This window comes from Pseudophryne corroboree, chromosome 1 (assembly GCF_028390025.1).
Source record: "Pseudophryne corroboree isolate aPseCor3 chromosome 1, aPseCor3.hap2, whole genome shotgun sequence".
Classification (NCBI taxonomy): Eukaryota; Metazoa; Chordata; class Amphibia; order Anura; family Myobatrachidae; genus Pseudophryne; species Pseudophryne corroboree.
In genome coordinates this window covers 663967287-663986575 of record NC_086444.1, presented here as the reverse complement: position 1 = coordinate 663986575, position 19289 = coordinate 663967287, and the positions used below count along the sequence as shown (strand labels likewise).

At 48.1% G+C, this 19289-nt stretch overlaps 1 protein-coding gene across 1 annotated transcript in view; it reads right to left on the bottom strand.

Moving 5' to 3' along the window:
• The window catches only part of UGCG (UDP-glucose ceramide glucosyltransferase), a 151749-nt gene that overhangs the window by 57901 nt on the left and 74559 nt on the right, over positions 1–19289 (bottom strand). The window contains exon 3 of the mRNA XM_063914694.1: positions 14145–14247. Coding sequence (XP_063770764.1) covers positions 14145–14247 — 103 coding nt within the window. The remainder of the gene's footprint in view (positions 1–14144; positions 14248–19289) is intronic.

Genomic DNA, 19289 nt, shown 5'->3' with positions numbered 1-19289 from the left:
GAGATTTCAGGAAATCCAACACAACGTTAAGATCCCAAGGTGCCCCCGGTGGCCAAAAAGGAGGCTGAATATGCAGCACCCCCGGAACAACGTCTGAACTTCAGGCAGTGAAGCCAGTTCTTTTTGCGAAAAAAAGGATAGGGCCGAAATCTTGACCTTTATGGATCCTAATTTTAGGCCAATAGTCACTCCTGACTGTAGGAAGTGCAGGAATCGACCCCGCTGGAATTCCTCTGTAGGGCCTTCCCGGCCTCACACCAAGCAACCTATTTTCGCTATATACAGTGAAAAAGTCTTACTGTCACGTCTTTCCTAGCCTTTATCAGCGTAGGAATAACTGCATCCGGAATGCCCTTTTCCGCTATGATCCGGCGTTCAACCGCCATGCCGTCAAATGCAGCCGCGGTAAGTCTTGGAACAGACAGGGCCCCTGTTGCAACATGTCCTGTCTGAGAGGCAGAAGCCCTGAGTCCTCAGAGCATTTCTTGCAGCTCCGGGTACCGAGTCCTTCTTGGCCAATTCGGAGCAAAGAATATTGTTCTCACTCCTCCTTTTATTACAATTCTCAGCCCTTGGGTATGAGAGGAAGAGGAGGGAATACATAGACCGACTGGAACACCCACGGTGTTACTAGTGCGACCACAGCTATCACCTGAGGGTCCCTTGACCCGACGTAAAACCTTTTTTAGCTTTTTATTGAGGCGGGACGCCATCTAGTCCACCTGAGGCAGTTCCCATCAATTTGCAAACTGCGTGAAGACTTCCTGATGAAGTCCCCACTTTCCCGGGTGGAGGTCGTGCCTGCTGAGGAAGTCTGCTTCCCAGTTGTCCACTCCCGGAATGAACACTGCTGACAGTGCGCTTACTTGATTCTCCGCCCAGCGAAGAATTCTGGTGGCTTCTACCCTCGCCACCCTGCTCCTTGTGCCGCCTTGGCGGTTTACATGAACCCCTGCGGTCTGACTGGATCAGAACCGGTTGGTCGCGAAGCAGGGTCTCCGCTTGACTTAGGGCGTTGTATATGGCCCTTAGTTCCAGGATATTGATGTGGAGGCAAGTCTGTTGACTTGACCACAGACCTTGGAAATTTCTTCCCTGTGTAACTGCCCCCCACCCTCGGAGGCTTGCATCCGTGGTCACCAGGATCCAGTCCTGAATGCCGAATCTGCGGCCCTCGAGAAGGTGAGCACTCTGCAGCCACCACAGGAGAGACACCCTGGCCCTGGGGGATTGGGTGATTAACCGATGCATCTGAAGAGGTGATCCGGACCACTTGTCCATTAAGTCCCATTGGAAGGTCCTTGCATGGAACCTGCCTAAGGGGATGGCCTCGTATGATGCCACCATCCTTCCCAGGACTCGAGTGCAGTGTTGCACTGACACCTGTTTTGGTTTTAATAGATTCCTGACCAGTGTCATGAGCTCCTGAGCTCTCTCTATCGGGAGATAAACCCTTTTCTGTTCTGTGTCTAGGATCGTGCCTAGGAGAGGCAGATGAGCTGTAGGAACCAACTGCGACTTTGGAATATATAGAATCCAGCCGTGTTGCCGTTACACTTCCAGAAAAAGTGATACGCTGTTCAGCAACTGCTCTCTTGATCTCGCTTGTATGAGGAGATCGTCCAAGTACGTGATAATAGTGACACCTTGCTTCCGCAGGAGAACAATCATATCCGCCATTACCTTGGTTATGACAATCCCGTACCGCAATTCTGAGGTACGCCTAATGAGGTGGATAATTGGGGACATGAAGGTATGCATCCCTTATGACCCGATTCACGATAAAGTCTCCCTCTTTTTAGGCTTGCCTGACCGCTCTTAGCGATTCCATCTTGAACTTGAACCTTCTCAGGTATATGTTCAGGGATTTTTAATTCAATATGGGTCTGACTGAACCGTCTGGTTTCGGGATTACAACATGGTCGAATAATAACACCCTCTTGTTGAAGGAGGGGACCCTTGACCACCACCTGTTAAAGATACAATTTGTGAATTGCAGTTAACACTGGCTCCCTCTCTTGGGGGGGAAGCCCGCAGGGCCGTCGGTGAGGGGGCATCTTCTCACAGTCCAGCTTGTATCCCTGAGACACAATATCTATTGCCCAGGGACCTAACAGGGAGTGAACCCACTTGTGGCTGAACTTACGAAGGCGTGTCCCCAACCGGGCCTAGCTCTGCCTGTGGAGCCCCAGCGGCATAGGTGGATTTTTGTAGGGGCCGGGGAGGACTTCTGTTCCTGGGAACTAGCTGTGTTGATCCCGGCTCTGACAAGAAAGGACGCACCTCAGACTTTCTTGTTTCTTTATTCGAAAGGCTGCATTTAATAATGTCGTGCTTTCTTAGGCTGTGCAGGAATATAAGGCAAACTAGCAGAATTACCAGCTATAGCTGTGGAGACCAGGCCCGAGAACCCTTCTCCACACAATCCTCAGCCTTCCATATGCCTCTTAAGTCGGCATCATCTGTCCAATGCATATTCTACAGGACACGTCAAGCAGAGATCGACATAGCTTTGACTCTAGGACCCAGTATACTCATGTCTCTTTGGGCATGCTTTATAACTATATATCTATCACTTAAGACAGCATCTTTAATATATTTACTAGGGTCTCAATCTCTGCTGATAAGGTACCTGTCCACGCTGCCACAGAGCTATAAACCCATGCCGACACAATCGCCGGTCTGGGTAGTATACTAGAATGTGCACGCTATCTGCAGGATCCCTGAGAATAGCAAGTGCTACCGTCTGTGCAAACAGGACACCCTAGGGGAAGATTCTCAACACATCCTGGCCCTAGTGGGGAAAGGATACAGCCTGAGAATTCTCTTGTGGGAAGCTGCCGTCTCTTGTCTGGAGATTCCCGCTCTATTTCCTCATGAGAGGAGGGAAATTTACCTCAGCATTCTTCCCCTTAAAAATGTGTACTCTCGTGTCAGGGACAGATGAGTCATCAGTGATATGCAAATCATCTTTTATTTCAATAATCATAATGAATACCTTCTAGCCATCTTGGCTGTAACTTTGCATTATCGTAGTCGACAGCGGAGTTAAACTCCGTGTCGATACCAGTGTTTGTTATTTTGGATAGTGAGCATTGTGAGACTCTGAAGGTCTCTGTGACATAGGGACAGACATGGGTAGATTTCCTGTCTGTTCCCTAACCATTTGTGCAATAAATTCACCTTAGCACTTACACATATCCAAACAGGTGTCGGCGTTGTCGACGGAGACACCCTCTCACACACATATCCGCTCTATCACCTCCTTAGAGGAGCCTTTTACCTCAGACATGTCGACACACGCGTACCGACACACCACACACACAGGGGATGCTCTATTTGAGGACAGTTCCCCCACAAGGCCCTTTGGAGAGACAGAGAGAGAGTATGCCAGCACACACCCCAGCGCTATATAACCCAGGGATTACACTACAACTCAGTGTTTACCCAGTAGCTGCTGTATATACAATTTTTGCGCCTAAATTTATGTGCCCCCCCCTCTCTTTTCACCCTTTGTGTACGAGGATACTGCAGGTGAGAGCCTGGGGAGCTTCCTTCCAGCGCAGCTGTGAAGAGAAAATGGCGCTGGTGTGCTGAGGAAGAAGGCCCCGCCCCCTCAGCGGCGGGCTTCTGTCCTGTTTCTGACTAAAAATGGCGGGGGTTTTACACATATACAGTCACAGACTGTATTATGTGTATTTTTATGCCAAAGGTATTTTTATTGCTGCCCAGGGCGCCCCCCCAGCGCCCTGCACCCTACAGTGACCGGAGTGTGTGGTGTGCTGTGGGAGCAATGGCGCACAGCTGCGGTGCTGTGCGCTACCTTAATGAAGACAGGAGTCTTCTGCCGCCGATTTCATCGCTTCTCTTCTGTTTTCTGGCTCTGCAAGGGGGACGGCGGCGCGGCTCCGGGAACGGACGATCGAGGTCAGGCCCTGTGTTCGAACCCTCTGGAGGTAATGGTGTCCAGTAGCCTAAGAAGCACAAGCTAGCTGCTAGCAGGTAGGTTTGCTTCTCTCCCCTCAGTCCCACGTAGCAGTGAGTCTGTTGCCAGCAGATCTCACTGAAAATAAAAAACCTAACAAATACTTTCTTTCTAGCAAGCTCAGGAGAGCCCACTAGGAGCACCCAGCTCTGGCCGGGCACAGATTCTAACTGAGGTCTGGAGGAGGGGCATAGAGGGAGGAGCCAGTGCACACCAGATAGTACCTAATCTTTCTTTTAGAGTGCCCAGTCTCCTGCAGAGCCCGTCTATTCCCCATGGTCCTTACGGAGTTCCCAGCATCCACTAGGACGTCAGAGAAATACTCGTACAATATATTCTGATAGAGGTACACTTGTTCTTAACGAACGCTGTCTTAAAATGACAAGTAGAATACTTAAGTGTCTGTAGAATCACAGCGCTGATAAATCAGGCGGATTTACAGAGGAAAGCTTGCCCTGCAGTCCCGGAGACCAGTCACAGCTACTGTGATAAGATGGCGCCCAAAGTCTCAGTCAGGAAGTGAGAGAGAGTGTGAGGCAGCTCCAGGGCGGGAACACCAGCAGTAGATGCTGCCCAGAGCTGGGGGAGGGGCTACAGGTCAAGCGCTTTATCCCTTATGCTGTTCCTCACCACAGAGTACTATGGAGCCTTATTAAAATGGATAATGTATTGTCCGACCTGTGCTCCCCTGCCCTGGTGGATATAGTGGGGTCCCTGCTCGGCCACAGTATCCACGCCAGCGATTTAATGGCAGGTCCCACCTGGGGGACCCTCTTAACTCTTCCCTTAGAAGCAGCCACGCGATCCAGGAGAGCGTCAGCGGTGGTGTGCCAAAAGAACCGGAAACCCGGGAACAGAGCCAGCGGGAGTATGCAAAGCCACTGGGGAGGTGATGGAGCCGCAGCACAGTATGTCACACTGACATATGAAGTGCTGCAGCCCTTGAAGTCTTCTAAATAGCTTTTTTAGGGCTGCCTTGGCGCAGCCCCCCTGTTAAGTGACCTGCTTATGCAGGCACCAACTCTAAAACTGAGCTCACAGTGCCTGGAGGCGGGGTTATATAGAGGAGGCCCCGCAAAGCACCCTGGGACATTCTAAAGCTTTAGCCTGTTGGTGCCTCTGGATCAAGATCCATCTCTACACCCTGATGTATTCCCTGTGGAACACAGTGTACCCCACTGCAGAAATAATATTATAAGAATATAAACGCATACAGACACACAATAACAGATTAGCATTGCTAATGATAGCAGTCACAAGGGGATTGTCAGTTGATCCGAAGGGATCCTGTTTGAATGCAAACATTCAAAGGGGGGAATTCAAATGTTTGAAAAGTCAGTTGGGTGTCTGTGTTTTCCTAACATTTGAAATCCCCCCAAAATGTCAACATTCTGAGGGCGGTATTCAATAGTTTGTTCCACCAGCAGTCAGAAGACAGCCTACAACAGAGCTAATCAATTGTAGCTCGGCTCGGACATGATCAATTGACAATACCAGCATTTCAGTTCACATCCCCCAGGGGTGGTGAGCTGAAATAAGCGAAAAGTGACCCATTTGAGGGCTCAAATGGGACTTTTTGCGTTGCGCCAATTAGTTTGGTCAGATTTAGCCGCTTTATGCGGCTAAATCCAGCCTCTCTGGGAGAGACGAGCGCAATAAAAAGAAACCATTAAATATTGCCCCTTCCCCAATCTCCGATCACTTTAGAAGGGAAATCGGAAGAAATAGACAATTGATTATCGTCCTTTATATCTAAAGTCAGAATGTCTACATGTAAAATGACGACACACAACTGCAGATATTGTCAAAGTGTTGACGTTCTACTGTTGAGATGTAAAATGTTAACAGTAAATTGTAATGTTATATTTAGGCTTAAATATGAAGAAAAAAATGGTATGTTGAAATTCTGACGTTAACATTCTAAACACACATCATTTCACATCTGTCCCAAGCGGGTGGTCTTCAGGTTGCCGACGGCCGAGCTCCCGACATCTTTTCTTCCTCTTGAGGGTCCACGATCCCCCTGGAGGGAGGATAGCGTGGTGCATGTAGCGCGCCACCGTGCCCGCAGCGTGGCGAGCGCAGCAAGCCCGCAAGGGGCTCATTTGCGCTCGCCCAGCTGCCGGTGGTCGGGATTCCGGCGCCGGTATGCTGGTCGCCAGGACCCCGACCACTGGCAAACCATACTACACCCGTCCCAAGCAGGTAGTCAAATGTATTATGGATAATTGCACTCCAACAGGACTTCATAAAGGCAGAAGATAGTTTGTTCCCTTTTGTATTAGTATGGTTGCCTGTTTTCACCTGTTTAATATCAAGGGTCGCATTAAAAAAAAATAGTTAACATCCATATGGAATAGTGTTCAACACAAGTCAGTGGCCATGTAGTAACTAAACGTAAGGACCAAAGAAATTACTTATTGTTAAATGTCTATATCCCATTTTTTTCCAGGAATAAGGCTAGCACATAAGGACAGTGTGTAGAGTACACTATTAAATATTCATTGCTGGCAGGAAAGAGCCTGTCTGATTGAGGTTAGGTGGTTTTGTCAACGCTCAGCTGCTAACGTGAGTCTTGCAGGCAGGCCTGTTATGTTATGCTCACGTGCCAGATTCCCTGAAGATGCAAATACTGCTGTGTGATGCATCTTGAAAGTCAAAGCAGTTTTCCCTTAATCAGCATAAACTGCTGGGAACATACCAGTATAAAAAAACAAACAAAAAAAAAACCCTTGTGTTAATCAGCCACATAGGCAGAATTGTACAGTGTGTAGGCCCCTTAACAATGAAGGCTCTAAAATAACGATTTGATAGTTCACAACAGTCGTTATCGAATCGTCATCATCAATTTATACAGTACCTGCAACACTGGATTAAAACAAGGAGATTATATATATATATATATATAGCTAGTAATATTTTCAGATATTGGTAACCTCCATAGCACAAAATTTCCAAGTACAAGGAGACAGTAGTTGAATATGACAGAATACATCCTTTTTTTGCTCGTCACTGTATTGCAACTCATACGGTAGCTCTATTATCTAGTATTGTCTACAGTAAGAAGTAGTAAGATTCAAGAAATACCAACAGGTAAGACTTAACCGCTGTTCAATGCATTTACAGACACACACTGTGCCATTTATATTGTATTATTCTGAATGGGAAATATAGGGAAACAGGAGAAGTTATGGAAAGGACCTATATAGCAACGTAAGTATTTTTAAATAAATAAAAAAAATAAGAATTTACTTACCGATAATTCTATTTCTCGTAGTCCGTAGTGGATGCTGGGGACTCCGTAAGGACCGTGGGGAATAGCGGCTCCGCAGGAGACTGGGCACATCTAAAGAAAGCTTTAGGATTATCTGGTGTGCACTGGCTCCTCCCCCTATGACCCTCCTCCAAGCCTCAGTTAGGATACTGTGCCCGGACGAGCGTACACAATAAGGAAGGATTTTGAATCCCGGGTAAGACTCATACCAGCCACACCAATCACACCGTACAACTTGTGATCTGAACCCAGTTAACAGCATGATAACAGAGGAGCCTCTAGAAAAGATGGCTCACTACAGCAATAACCCGATTTTTTGGTAACAATAACTATGTACCAGTATTGCAGACAATCCGCACTTGGGATGGGCGCCCAGCATCCACTACGGACTACGAGAAATAGAATTATCGGTAAGTAAATTCTTATTTTCTCTAACGTCCTAAGTGGATGCTGGGGACTCCGTAAGGACCATGGGGATTATACCAAAGCTCCCAAACGGGCGGGAGAGTGCGGATGACTCTGCAGCACCGAATGAGAGAACTCCAGGTCCTCCTCAGCCAGGGTATCAATTTTGTAGAATTTTACAAACGTATTTGCTCCTGACCAAGTAGCTGCTCGGCAAAGTTGTAAAGCCGAGACCCCTCGGGCAGCCGCCCAAGATGAGCCCACCTTCCTTGTGGAGTGGGCATTTACAGATTTTTGGCTGTGGCAGGCCTGCCACCGAATGTGCAAGCTGAATTGTACTACAATTCCAACGAGCAATAATCTGCTTAGAAGCAGGAGCACCCAGCTTGTTGGGTGCATACAGGATAAACAGCGAGTCAGTTTTCCTAACTCCAGCCATCCTGGAAACATATATTTTCAGGGCCCTGACAACGTCTAGCAACTTGGAGTCCTCCAAGTCCCTAGTAGCCGCAGGCACCACAATAGGTTGGTTCAGGTGAAACGCTGAAACCACCTTAGGGAGAAACTGAGGACGAGTCCTCAATTCCGCCCTGTCCGAATGGAAAATCAGATAAGGGCTTTTACTGGATAAAGCCGCCAATTCTGACACGCGCCTGGCCCAGGCCAGGGCCAACAGTATGACCACTTTCCCTGTGAGATATTTTAACTCCACAGATTTAAGTGGTTCAAACCAATGTGACTTTTGGAACCCCAAAAACTACATTGAGATCCCAAAGTGCCACTGGAGGCACAAAAGGAGGCTGTATATGCAGTACCCCTTTTACAAACGTCTGAACTTCAGGGACTGAAGCTAATTCTTTTTGGAAGAAAATTGACAGGGCCGAAATTTGAACCTTAATGGACCCCAATTTCAGGCCCATAGACACTCCTGTTTGCAGGAAATGTAGGAATCGACCCAGTTGAATTTCCTCCGTCGGGCCTTACTGGCCTCGCACCACGCAACATATTTTCGCCAAATGCGGTGATAATGTTTTGCGGTTACATCCTTCCTGGCTTTGATCAGGATAGGGATGACTTCATCCGGAATGCCTTTTTTCCTTCAGGATCCGGCGTTCAACCGCCATGCCGTCAAACGCAGCCGCGGTAAGTCTTGGAACAGACAGGGTCCTTGCTGGAGCAGGTCCCTTCTTAGAGGTAGAGGCCACGGATCCTCCGTGAGCATCTCTTGAAGTTCCGGTTACCAAGTCCTTCTTGGCCAATCCGGAGCCACGAATATAGTGCTTACTCCTCTCCATCTTATCAATCTCAGTACCTTGGGTATGAGAGGCAGAGGAGGGAACACATACACTGACTGGTACACCCACGGTGTTACCAGAGCGTCTACAGCTATTGCCTGAGGGTCCCTTGACCTGGCGCAATACCTGTCGAGTTTTTCCCAACGGTTTATAATCATGTGGAAGACTTCTGGGTGGAGGTCGTGCTGAGGAAGTCTGCTTCCCAGTTGTCCACTCCCGGAATGAATACTGCTGACAGTGCTATCACATGATTTTCCGACCAGCGAAGAATCCTTGCAGCTTCTGCCATTTCCCTCCTGCTTCTTGTGCCACCCTGTCTGTTTACGTGGGTGACTGCCGTGATGTTGTCCGACTGGATCAACACCGGCTGACCTTGAAGCAGAGGTCTTGCTAAGCTTAGAGCATTGTAAATGGCCCTTAGCTTCAGGATATTTATGTGAAGTGATGTCTCCAGGCTTGACCATAAGCCCTGGATATTCCTTCCCTGTGTGACTGCTCCCCAGCCTCGCAGGCTGGCATCCGTGGTCACCAGGACCTAGTCCTGAATGCCGAATCTGCGGCCCTCTAGAAGATGAGCACTCTGCAACCACCACAGGAGGGACACCCTTGTCCTTGGTGACAGGGTTATCCGCTGATGTATCTGAAGATGCGACCCGGACCAATTGTCCAGCAGGTCCCACTGGAAAGTTCTTGCGTGGAATCTGCCGAATGGGATTGCTTCGTAGGAAGCCACCATTTTACCCAGAACCCTTGTGCATTGATGCACTGAGACTTGGCTCGGTTTTAGGAGGTTCCTGACTAGCTCGGATAACTCCCTGGCTTTCTCCTCCGGGAGAAACACCTTTTTCTGGACTGTGTCCAGGATCATCCCTAGGAACAGAAGACAAGTCGTCGGAACCAGCTGCGATTTTGGAATATTGAGAATCCAAACGTGCTGCCGCAACACTACCTGAGATAGTGCTACACCGACCTCCAACTGTTCCCTGGATCTTACCCTTATCAGGGAATCGTCCAAGTAAAGGATAACTAAAATTCCCTTCCTTCGAAGGAATATCATCATTTCGGCCATTACCTTGGTAAAGACCCGGGGTGCCGTGGACCATCCATACGGCAGCGTCTGAACTGATAGTGACAGTTCTGTACCATAAACCTGAGGTACCCTTGATGAGAAGGGTAAATTTTGACATGAAGGTAAGCATCCTTGATGTCCCGAGACATCATGTAGTCCCCTTCTTCCAGGTTCGCAATCACTGCTCTGAGTGACTCAATCTTGAATTTGAACCTCTGTATGTAAGTGTTGAAAGATTTTAGATTTAGAATCGGTCTCACCGAGCCGTCCGGCTTCGGTACCACAACAGTGTGGAATAATACCCCGTTCCCTGTTGCAGGAGGGGTACCTTGATTATCACCTGCTGGGAATACAGCTTGTGAATGGCTTCCAAAACTGTCTCCCTGTCAGAAGGAGACATCGGTAAAGCCGACTTTAGGAAACGGCGAGGGGGAGACGTCTCGAATTCTAATTTGTACCCCTGAGATATCACCTGAAGGATCCAGGGGTCTACTTGCGAGTGAGCCCACTGCGCGCTGAAATTCATTGAGACGGGCCCCCCACCGTGCCTGATTCTGCTTGTAAAGCCCCAGCGTCATACTGAGGGCTTGGCAGAGGCGGGAGAGGGTTTCTGTTCCTGGGAACTGGCTGATTTCTGCAGCCTTTTTCCTCTCCCTCTGTCACGGGGCAGAAATGAGGAACCTTTTGACCGCTTGTGCACGAAAAGACTGCGCCTGATAATACGGCGTCTTCTCATGTTGAGAGGCGACCTGGGGTACAAACGTGGATTTCCCAGCTGTTGCCGTGGCCACCAGGTCTGAAAGACCGACCCCAAATAACTCCTCCCTTTAATAAGGCAATACTTCCAAATGCCGTTTGGAATATGCCTCACCTGACCACTGACGTGTCCATAACCCTCTACTGGTAGAAATGGACAACGCACTTAGACTTGATGCCAGTCGGCAAATATTCCGCTGTGCATCACGCATATATAGAAATGCATCTTTTAAATGCTCTATAGGCAAAAATATACTGTCCCTATCTAGGGTATCAATATTTTCAGTCAGGGAATCCGACCACGCCAACCCAGCACTGCACATCCAGGCTGAGGCGATTGCTGGTCGCAGTATAACACCAGTATGTGTGTAAATACATTTTAGGATACCCTCCTGCTTTCTATCAGCAGGATCCTTAAGGGCGGCCATCTCAGGAGAGGGTAGAGCCCTTACAAGCGTGTGAGCGCTTTATCCACCCTAGGGGGTGTTTTCCAACGCACCCTAACCTCTGGCGGGAAAGGATATAATGCCAATAACATTTTAGAAATTATCAGTTGTTATCGGGGGAAAACCACGCATCATCATCACACCTCATTTAATTTCTCAGATTCAGGAAAACTACAGGTAGTTTTTCCTCACCGAACATAATACCCCTTTTTTTTTTTTTTGGTGGTACTCGTATTATTAGAAATGTGTAAAACATTTTTCATTGCCTCAATCATGTAACGTGTGGCCCTACTGGAAGTCACATTTGTCTCTTCACCGTCGACACTGGAGTCAGTATCCGTGTCGGCGTCTATATCTGCCATCTGAGGTAACGGGCGCTTTAGAGCCCCTGACGGCCTATGAGACGTCTGGACAGGCACAAGCTGAGTAGCCGGCTGTCTCATGTCAACCACTGTCTTTTATACAGAGCTGACACTGTCACGTAATTCCTTCCAACAGTTCATCCACTCAGGTGTCGACCCCCTAGAGGGTGACATCACTATTACAGGCAATCTGCTCCGTCTCCACATCATTTTTCTCCTCATACATGTCGACACAAACGTACCGACATACAGCACACACACAGGGAATGCTCTGATAGAGGACAGGACCCCACTAGCCCTTTGGGGAGACAGAGGGAGAGTTTGCCAGCACACACCAGAGCGCTATATATATATATACAGGGATAACCTTATATAAGTGTTTTTCCCCTTATAGCTGCTGTATCTTTAATACTGCGCGTAATTAGTGCCCCCCCCTCTCTTTTTTAACCCTTTCTGTAGTGTAGTGACTGCAGGGGAGAGACAGGGAGCTTCCCTCCAACAGAGCTGTGAGGGAAAATGGCGCCAGTGTGCTGAGGAGATAGGCTCCGCCCCCTTATCGGCGGCCTTATCTCCCGTTTTTTTATGTATTTTGGCAGGGGTTAAATGCATCCATATAGCCCAGGAGCTATATGTGATGCATTTTTTGCCATCCAAGGTGTTTTTTATTGCGTCTCAGGGCGCTACCCCAGAGCCCTGCACCCTTAGTGACCGGAGTGTGAAGTGTGCTGAGAGCAATGTGATGAGAGCAATGCTGAGAGCTGCAGTGCTGTGCGCTACCTTGTTGAAGACAGGACGTCTTCTGCCGCCGATTTTACGGACCTCTTCTGCCTTCTGGCTCTGTAAGGGGGCCGGCGGCACGGCTCTGGGACCCATCCAAGCTGGGCCTGTGATCGTCCCTCTGGAGCTAATGTCCAGTAGCCTAAGAAGCCCAATCCACTCTGCACGCAGGTGAGTTCGCTTCTTCTCCCCTTAGTCCCTCGATGCAGTGAGCCTGTTGCCAGCAGGTCTCACTGAAAATAAAAAACCTAAACTAAAACTTTCACTAAGAAGCTCAGGAGAGCCCCTAGTGTGCACCCTTCTCGTTCGGGCACAAAGATCTAACTGAGGCTTGGAGGAGGGTCATAGGGGGAGGAGCCAGTGCACACCAGATAATCCTAAAGCTTTCTTTAGATGTGCCCAGTCTCCTGCGGAGACGCTATTCCCCATGGTCCTTACGGAGTCCCCGGCATCCACTTAGGACGTTAGAGAAAAAACTAATACAATTACTGATGGCAGGGAAGTTTTGTATACCAGGGCTCAGACTATTCACTATCTATATGGCTGATTAGGATTATAGTACACTGTATGAACAGGCTTGCAATGTGAAGTATCTGTCCTGGATAACTATGAAAAAACTGACAAAATACTGAGCAGAGACTGGCAGCCGGATACTGCTATTACTTTGCTTTAATGAAGTATGCAGGAATATCACAACTCTTGTGATGAAGAGGGTGATGAAGCGGAGTGATGTCACTCCACTGGATAGAGGAGGTCATGTGATGCAGAAATTGGGTTCTTTGGGGAAACAATAAGAACAAGGGTAACATTATTTACTAAGCAGCAGCATATCCTGTCTGTAAAACCTAAAAGTAAAATATTAAATGAAAATAACTCCTGGTTTTTGCATTTAAAATTATTGCTCATTTAAATCCTACAAGCAGAACTTCCAGAAATAGGTGGCTTTTGCTTAATATTTAAATATACCCATCAAGTCTTATTCTCTATTTTATGATGTGCAAATTCATGTGGCCCCAGCTCTTATTCATTAAGAGCCGAGGTCAACACTGAAGCTCAGCAGTACACAGAGCAGTTGTGACGTCAGCGAACCACATTGGACTATTGGTAAGTGTGATACACACTAGAAGACTAGAACAATGTGTAAGATGAAGAATGTAGAAGATGAGCAATTTCCCTTGAACTCCCTGACAAACGAGATTGAGTGTACACACTGAGCTTTGTTACTAACTATCTGCTCTGCTGGGATTGAGCTGCATGCATGGACGACTGACAACTTGCTTCCAACGACCATGGGTGCGCGCATCGTTGATCGTTTTCTGTGTACACACTAGAACAATTTGAACTACAGATGGAGCCACGCTAATCGTGGCTCCGTCTGTGACTTGGGCGCCTATCGCTGCGTCTGGGGCGTGCGCGTCCGTGATGCGTACGCGCCCCATTCACTCAAATGGAAGCGTCTCTGTGCACTTCAGTGGCGGGGGCTAGGTGCCGGATCGCCTAGTCCTGCCAGGAATACAGATCTGCGATGGTGCTGCACTAGATGAGTGCGGTTTCATCTGTATCTGCAACCGTCGTTATCGCTCATATCTTTGGAAAATATCTTCTAGTGTGTATGGGCCTTAAGAAGAATGTCTCTCAATTTTATGCAACACCATGCTACATTTCAGTAGATTACATCCTTAGCGGTATCTCACTGCTGAATATAGCTTCAGGTAAAACAGGGATGTGGGAATCATATTAGAAATAAATAGAAACAAATTCACAAGGCAACTTACCTATAAATAAATTGGCATCCACATTGGGGTATTTCCCAAGTAACTTTTTACATACATCCACAGCAGGGTCATCTACATCCTGCATACATAGTAGGATTTCAAACTGTAAGACAGAATAAAAATAATGAATATTTGTTTAGAACATCCACATAGAAATCTTCTCTGTACTAGACTAATATATGTCACTCATATAGAATAATACAGTAAAACATGTACATACATAAATACACAGAAAAAACACAAACAAATGCGTACTGTAGTAAAAATAATTATTTACTCACCGGTAATTCTATTTCTCGTAGTCCGTAGTGGATGCTGGGAACTCCGTAAGGACCATGGGGAATAGACGGGCTCCGCAGGAGACTGGGCACTCTAAAAGAAAGATTAGGTACTATCTGGTGTGCACTGGCTCCTCCCTCTATGCCCCTCCTCCAGACCTCAGTTAAGGAAACTGTGCCCGGAAGAGCTGACACAACAAGGAAAGGATTTGGAATCCAGGGTAAGACTCATACCAGCCACACCAATCACACCGTACAACTTGTGATAATCATACCCAGTTAACAGTATGAACAACTGAGCCTCAGTAACAGATGGCTCATAACAATAACCCTTTAGTTAAGCAATAACTATATACATGTATTGCAGAGAGTCCGCACTTGGGACGGGCGCCCAGCATCCACTACGGACTACGAGAAATAGAATTACCGGTGAGTAAATTCTTATTTTCTCTGACGTCCTAGTGGATGCTGGGAACTCCGTAAGGACCATGGGGATTATACCAAAGCTCCCAAACGGGCGGGAGAGTGCGGATGACTCTGCAGCACCGCATGAGCAAACTCAAGGTCCTCCTCAGCCAGGGTATCAAACTTGTAGAACTTAGCAAACTTGTTTGACCCCGACCAAGTAGCAGCTCGGCAAAGCTGTAAAGCCGAGACCCCTCGGGCAGCCGCCCAAGAAGAGCCCACCTTCCTTGTGGAATGGGCTTTCACCATTTTGGATGCGGCAATCCAGCCGCAGAGTGAACCAGCTGAATCGTGCTATAGATCCAGCGAACAATAGTCTGCTTCGAAACAGGAGCGCCAACCTTGTTGGCTGCATACAGAATAAACAGCGAGTCAGACTTTCTGACTCCCGCCTTTCTGGAAACATACATTTTCAAAGCCCGGACTACGTCCAGCAACTTGGAATCCTCCAAGTCCCTCGTAGCCGCAGGCACCACAATAGGGTGGTTCAAATGAAACGATACCACCCTAGGAAGAAATTGGGGATGAGTCCTCAATTCTGCCCTGTCCATATGGAAGATCAGATAAGGGTTTTTACATGACAAAACCGCCAATACTGACACACGCCTAGCCGAAGCTAAGGCCAAAAGCATGACCACTTTCCACGTGAGATATTTTAGCTCCATGGTCTTAAGTGGCTCAAACCAGTGGGATTTCAGGAAATCCAACACAACGTTAAGAACCCAAGGTGCCACCGGCACAAAAGGAGGCTGAATATGCAGCACCCCCGGAACAACGTCTGAACTTCAGGCAGTGAAGTCAGTTCATTTTTAGAGAAAACGTATAGGGCCGAAATCTTGACCTTTATGGATCCTAATTTTAGGCCCATAGTCACTCCTGACCGTAGGAAGTGCAGGAATCGACCCCGCTGGAATTCCTCTGTAGGGCCTTCCCGGCCTTACACCAAGCAACCTATTTTCGCCATATACAGTGAAAAAGTCTTGCTGTCACGTCTTTCCTAGCCTTTATCAGCGTAGGAATAACTGCATCCGGAATGCCCTTTTCCGCTAGGATCCGGCGTTCAACCACCATGCCGTCAAATGCAGCCGCGGTAAGTCTTGGAACAGACAGGGCCCCTGTTGCAACATATCCTGTCTGAGAGGCAGAAGCCCTGAGTCCTCTGAGAGCATTTCTTCTTGGCCAATTCGGAGCAAAGAATATTGTTTTCACTCCTCCTTTTATTACAATTCTCAGCCCTTGGGTATGAGAGGAAGAGGAGGGAATACAGAGACCGACTGGAACACCCACAGTGCTACTAGTGCGACCACAGCTATCACCTGAGGGTCTCTTGACCCGGCGTAAAACCTTTTTTAGCTTTTTATTGGGGTGGGACGCCATGTAGTCCACCTTAGGCAGTTCCCATCAATTTGCAAACTGCGTGAAGACTTCCTGATGAAGTCCCCACTTTCCCGGGTGAAGGTCGTGCCTGCTGAGGAAGTCTGCTTCCCAGATGTCCACTCCCGGAATGAACACTGCTGACAGTGCGCTTACTTGATTCTCCGCCCAGCGAAGAATTCTGGTGGCTTCTATCCTCGCCACCCTGCTCCTTGTGCCGCCTTGGCGGTTTACATGAACCCCTGCGGTCTGACTGGATCAGAACCGGTTGGTCGCGAAGCAGGATCTCCGCTTGACTTAGGGCGTTGTATATGGCCCTTAGTTCCAGGATATTGATGTGAAGGCGAGTCAGTTGACTTGACCACAGACCTTGGAAATTTCTTCCCTGTGTAACTGCCCCCCACCCTCGGAGGCTTGCATCCGTGGTCACCAGGATCCAGTCCTGAATGCCGAATCTGCGGCCCTCGAGAAGGTGAGCACTCTGCAGCCACCACAGGAGAGACACCCTGGCCCTGGGGGATAGGGTGATTAACCGATGCATCTGAAGAGGTGATCCGGACCACTTGTCCAGTAAGTCCCATTGGAAGGTCCTCGCATGGAACCTGCCTAAGGGGATGGCCTCGTATGATGCCACCATCCTTCCCAGGACTCGAGTGCAGTGATGCACTGACACCTGTTTTGGTTTTAATAGATTCCTGACCAGTGTCATGAGCTCCTGAGCTCTCTCTATCAGGAGATAACCCTTTTCTGGTCTGTGTCTAGGATCGTGCCTAGGAGAGGCAGATGAGCTGTAGGAACCAACTGCGACTTTGGAATATATAGAATCCAGCCGTGTTGCTGTTACACTTCCAGAGAAAGTGATACGCTGTTCAGCAACTGCTCTCTTGATCTCGCTTTTATGAGGAGATCGTCCAAGTACGTGATAATAGTGACACATTGCTTCCGCAGGAGCACAATCATATCCGCCATTACCATGGTGAATATTCTCGGGCCGTGGAGAGACCAAAACGGCAACATCTGAAATTGGTAATGACAATCCCGTACCGCAATTCTGAGGTACGCCTAATGAGGTGGATAAATGAGGACATGAAGGTATGCATCCCTTATGTCCCGATTCACAATAAAGTCTCCCCCTTTTTAGGCTTGCACTGACCGCTCTTAGCGATTCCATCTTGAACTTGAACATTCTCAGGTATATGTTCAGGGATTTTTAATTCAATATGGGTCTGACCGAACCGTCTGGTTTCGGGATTACAACATGGTCTAATAATAACACCCTCTTGTTGAAGGAGGGGACCCTTGACCACCACCTGTTAAAGATACAATTTGTGAATTGCAGATAACACTGGCTCCCTCTCTTGGGGGGAAGCCCGCAGGGCCGTCGGTGAGGGGGCATCTTCTCACAGTCCAGCTTGTATCCCTGAGACACAATATCTATTGCCCAGGGACCTAACAGGGAGTGAACCCACTTGTGGCTGAACTTACGAAGGCGTGTCCCCACCGGGCCTAGCTCCGCCTGTGGAGCCCCAGCGACATTGGTGGATTTTTGTAGGGGCCGGGGAGGACTTCTGTTCCTGGGAACTAGCTGCCCAGCTCTGACAAGAAAGGACGCCCCTCAGACTTTCTTGTTTCTTTATACGAAAGGCTGCATTTAATAATGTCGTGCTTTCTTAGGCTGTGCAGGAATATAAGGAAAACTAGCAGAATTACCAGCTATAGCGGTGGAGACCAGGCCCGAGAACCCTTCTCCACACAATCCTCAGCCTTCCATATGCCTCTTAAGTTGGCATCATCTGTCCAATGCATATTCTACAGGACACGTCAAGCAGAGATCGACATAGCTTTGACTCTAGGACCCAGTATACTCATGTCTCTTTGGGCATGCTTTATAACTATATATCAATCACTTAAGACAGCATCTTTAATATATTTATATTGCATACTAGGGTCTCATCTCTGCTGATAAGGTACCTGTCCATGCTGCCACAGCGCTATAAACCCATGCCGACACAATCGCCGGTCTGGGTAGTATACTAGAATGTGCACGCTATCTGCAGGATCCCTGAGAATAGCAAGTGCTACCGTCTGTGCAAACAGGACACCCCAGGGGAAGATTCTCAACATATCCTGGCCCTAGTGGGGAAAGGATACAGCCTGAGAATTCTCTTGTGGGAAGCTGCCGTCTCTTGACTGGAGATTCCCGCTCTTTTTCCTCATGAGAGGAGGGAAATTTACCTCAGCATTCTTCCCCTTAAACATGTGTACTCTCGTGTCAGGGACAGATGAGTCATCAGTGATATGCAAATCATCTATTATTTCAATAATCATATATTGAATACCTTATAGCCATCTTGGCTGTAACTTTGCATTATCGTAGTCGACAGTGGAGTTAAACTCCATGTCGATACCAGTGTTTGTTATTATGGATAGTGAGCATTGAGAGACTCTGAAGGTCTCTGTGACATAGGGACAGACATGGGTAGATTTCCTGTCTGTTCCCTAACCTTTTGTGCAATAAATTCACCTTAGCACTTACACATATCCAAACAGGTGTCGGCGTTGTCGACGGAGACACCCTCTCACACACATATCCGCTCTATCACCTCCTTAGAAGGGCCTTTTACCTCAGACATGTCGACACACGCGTACCGACACACCACACACACAGGGGATGCTCTATTTGAGGACAGTTCCCCCACAAGGCCCTTTGGAGAGACAGAGAGAGAGTATGCCAGCACACACCCCAGCGCTATATAACCCAGGGATTACACTACAACTCAGTGTTTACCCAGTAGCTGCTGTATATACAAATTTTTGCGCCTAAATTTATGTGCCCCCCCCTCTCTTTTCACCCTTTGTGTACAAGGATACTGCCGGGGAGAGCCTGGGGAGCTTCCTTCCAGCGGAGCTGTGAAGAGAAAATGGCGCTGGTGTGCTGAGGAAGAAGGCCCGGCCCCCTTAGCGGTGGGCTTCTGTCCTGTTTCTGACTAAAAATGGCGGGGGTTTTACACACATATACAGTTTTCCA